The sequence below is a fragment of the Cyclopterus lumpus genome, chromosome 15 (genome assembly GCF_009769545.1).
Source record: "Cyclopterus lumpus isolate fCycLum1 chromosome 15, fCycLum1.pri, whole genome shotgun sequence".
Classification (NCBI taxonomy): Eukaryota; Metazoa; Chordata; class Actinopteri; order Perciformes; family Cyclopteridae; genus Cyclopterus; species Cyclopterus lumpus.
The window spans coordinates 1,938,965-1,942,088 of record NC_046980.1 but is presented as its reverse complement, the minus strand read 5'-3'; the positions used below and the strand labels follow the sequence as shown (position 1 = coordinate 1,942,088).

At 62.0% G+C, this 3,124-nt stretch overlaps 1 protein-coding gene across 1 annotated transcript; it reads left to right on the top strand.

The window, feature by feature from the left end:
- The first annotated feature begins 363 nt into the window (after positions 1-363).
- LOC117744261 (extensin-like) lies at positions 364-2,436 on the top strand. Its single transcript, XM_034552449.1, has one exon. It carries the CDS (start codon positions 364-366, stop codon positions 2,434-2,436), a length of 2,073 nt encoding a protein of 690 aa, XP_034408340.1.
- Positions 2,437-3,124: the final 688 nt, after the last annotated feature.

Here is a 3,124-nt window from a genome sequence, read left to right as displayed (position 1 = left end):
GAGAGACGTGCCTGCATTCCTGACCTCCGTAAGGAAACAAGGCACTGTTGCTACAGCTGCATGCTGAGCGGGGCCCTCGGCCCGTGGGGAGCGGGGCCACGGCTCCGCGGCAGCAGGTCTGGGGAAGCGGCCGCTTCGTTGGGTGAATTGTGGAGGTGAAGAGGTGGAGGTGAAGAGGTGGAGGTGAAGAGGTGGAGGTTGGGAAAGGTTTCAACAGAAGAGTCAATGGAGAGAAACGGAGAGGACATGACTACACACTGAATGTAAAAAGTAACACGGTCTTACATCCCATAAAAGAAGGTACGCTGAAATCATATGAGCAATACTGAGGAATATTTAGACCCGTCGCCGTCAGCAGCCGCCATGGAGCCGTCAGCATCCGCCATGGAGCCACCATGGAGCCACCATGCAGCCACCATGGAGCCGCCATGGAGCCACCATGGAGCCGCCATGGAGCCGTCAGCATCCGCCATGGAGCCACCATGGAGCCACCATGCAGCCACCATGGAGCCGCCATGGAGCCACCATGGAGCCGCCATGGAGCCGTCAGCATCCGCCATGGAGCCGCCATGGAGCTGCCATGGAGCCGCCATGGAGCCGCCATGGAGCCGCCATGGAGCCGCCAGTATCCACCATGGAGCCACCATGCAGCCGCCATGGAGCCGCCATGGAGCCGCCATGGAGCCACCATGGAGCCACCATGCAGCCGCCATGGAGCCGCCATGGAGCCACCATGGAGCCACCATGCAGCCACCATGGAGCCGCCAGTATCCACCATGGAGCCACCATGCAGCCACCATGGAGCCGCCAGTATCCACCATGGAGCCACCATGCAGCCGCCATGGAGCCGCCAGCATCCACCATGGAGCCGCCATGGAGCCGCCAGTATCCACCATGGAGCCACCATGCAGCCACCATGCAGCCACCATGGAGCCACCATGGAGCCGCCATGCAGCCACCATGGAGCCACCATGCAGCCGCCATGGAGCCGTCAGCATCCGCCATGGAGCCGCCATGGAGCCGCCATGGAGCCGCCATGGAGCCGCCATGCAGCCACCATGGAGCCGTCAGCATCCGCCATGGAGCCGCCATGGAGCTGCCATGGAGCCGCCATGGAGCCGCCATGGAGCCGCCAGTATCCACCATGGAGCCACCATGCAGCCGCCATGGAGCCGCCATGGAGCCACCATGGAGCCGCCAGTATCCACCATGGAGCCACCATGCAGCCGCCATGGAGCCGCCATGGAGCCACCATGGAGCCACCATGCAGCCACCATGGAGCCGCCAGTATCCACCATGGAGCCACCATGCAGCCACCATGGAGCCGCCAGTATCCACCATGGAGCCACCATGCAGCCGCCATGGAGCCGCCAGCATCCACCATGGAGCCGCCATGGAGCCGCCAGTATCCACCATGGAGCCACCATGCAGCCACCATGCAGCCACCATGCAGCCACCATGGAGCCACCATGGAGCCGCCAGCATCCACCATGGAGCCGCCATGGAGCCGCCAGTATCCACCATGGAGCCACCATGCAGCCACCATGCAGCCACCATGGAGCCACCATGGAGCCGCCATGGAGCCACCATGCAGCCGCCATGCAGCCGCCATGGAGCCGCCAGTATCCACCATGGAGCCGCCATGCAGCCGCCATGCAGCCGCCATGCAGCCGCCATGGAGCCGCCAGTATCCACCATGCAGCCGCCATGCAGCCGCCATGCAGCCGCCATGGAGCCGCCAGTATCCACCATGCAGCCGCCATGCAGCCGCCATGGAGCCGCCAGTATCCACCATGCAGCCGCCATGCAGCCGCCATGGAGCCACCATGGAGCCACCATGGAGCCGCCATGGAGCCACCATGGAGCCGCCAGTATCCACCATGGAGCCGCCATGCAGCCGCCATGCAGCCGCCATGCAGCCGCCAGTATCCACCATGGAGCCGCCATGCAGCCGCCATGCAGCCGCCATGCAGCCGCCATGGAGCCGCCAGTATCCACCATGTAGCCGCCATGCAGCCGCCATGGAGCCACCATGGAGCCACCATGGAGCCGCCATGGAGCCACCATGGAGCCGCCAGCAGCCGCCATGGAGCCGCCATGGAGCCGCCATGGAGCCGCCAGTATCCGCCATGGAGCCGCCATGCAGCCGCCATGCAGCCGCCATGCAGCCGCCATGCAGCCGCCATGGAGCCGCCAGTATCCACCATGCAGCCGCCATGCAGCCGCCATGGAGCCACCATGGAGCCGCCAGCAGCCGCCATGGAGCCACCATGGAGCCGCCAGCAGCCGCCATGGAGCCGCCATGGAGCCGCCAGTATCCACCATGCAGCCGCCATGCAGCCGCCATGGAGCCACCATGGAGCCGCCAGCAGCCGCCAGCAGCCGGAGGACAGCACCGCACACACACGGCTCTCCTCACATCATTACTTCCATTAAGTCATTAAGCCTCGGCCTAAGCGAGGCCTGTTAGTTGGTCCCATTAAAGAGTTAACACTTTCCATCTCCGCGACCCGGCGGGCTCGACACGTCTGCCGCCGCGGCAACCGACACGTCGCCCCATCCCCCATAATTAGGAAAAATGCTTTTAACAGGTCCGCCGTTTAGTAATGCTCTCATTCCTTCCATCTCGCTCCGACGAGAGTGAGATGGAAGAAGATGTCCCCATAACCTCACACACACACACACACACACACACACACACACACACACACACACACTTCCCTCTAATGGTCTTAATGAGCCAGCCAATGGCCTGCTCCCTTTATAGATCTTTAACATATTTTTGGAGACCTTTGATCGACCAGTTATCAATTTTAGACTTTGGGGGGGTAATGCTTCATGTGAGGAGGGGAGAGGGCAAATTGGCAAGAATGAAGGATGGTGAGACGATTCGGTGGAGAATAACACGCCAAGCTTTGATCTTACCCCCCCTTCCAAAAGGCACCCAGTCCTCCATCCCTTCATCTCACCATCCCTTCACCCCCCCCCCCCCTCCACTTCTCTGACCAAATTAAATAAATTGAAACCAGATGGAGGAGGCCTGGACTGTGCGTTGTGTCAGATTGTCACGGTGCATTAACCATGATTTCACATTGAGGCGGTCGGCCTGGCCAGGAAAAAGAAG

What these genes read in the sequence shown, in the direction of transcription:
- LOC117744261 (XM_034552449.1), top strand. Translation starts at nt 364, where the DNA reads ATGGAGCCGTCAGCATCCGCCATGGAGCCACCATGGAGCCACCATGCA.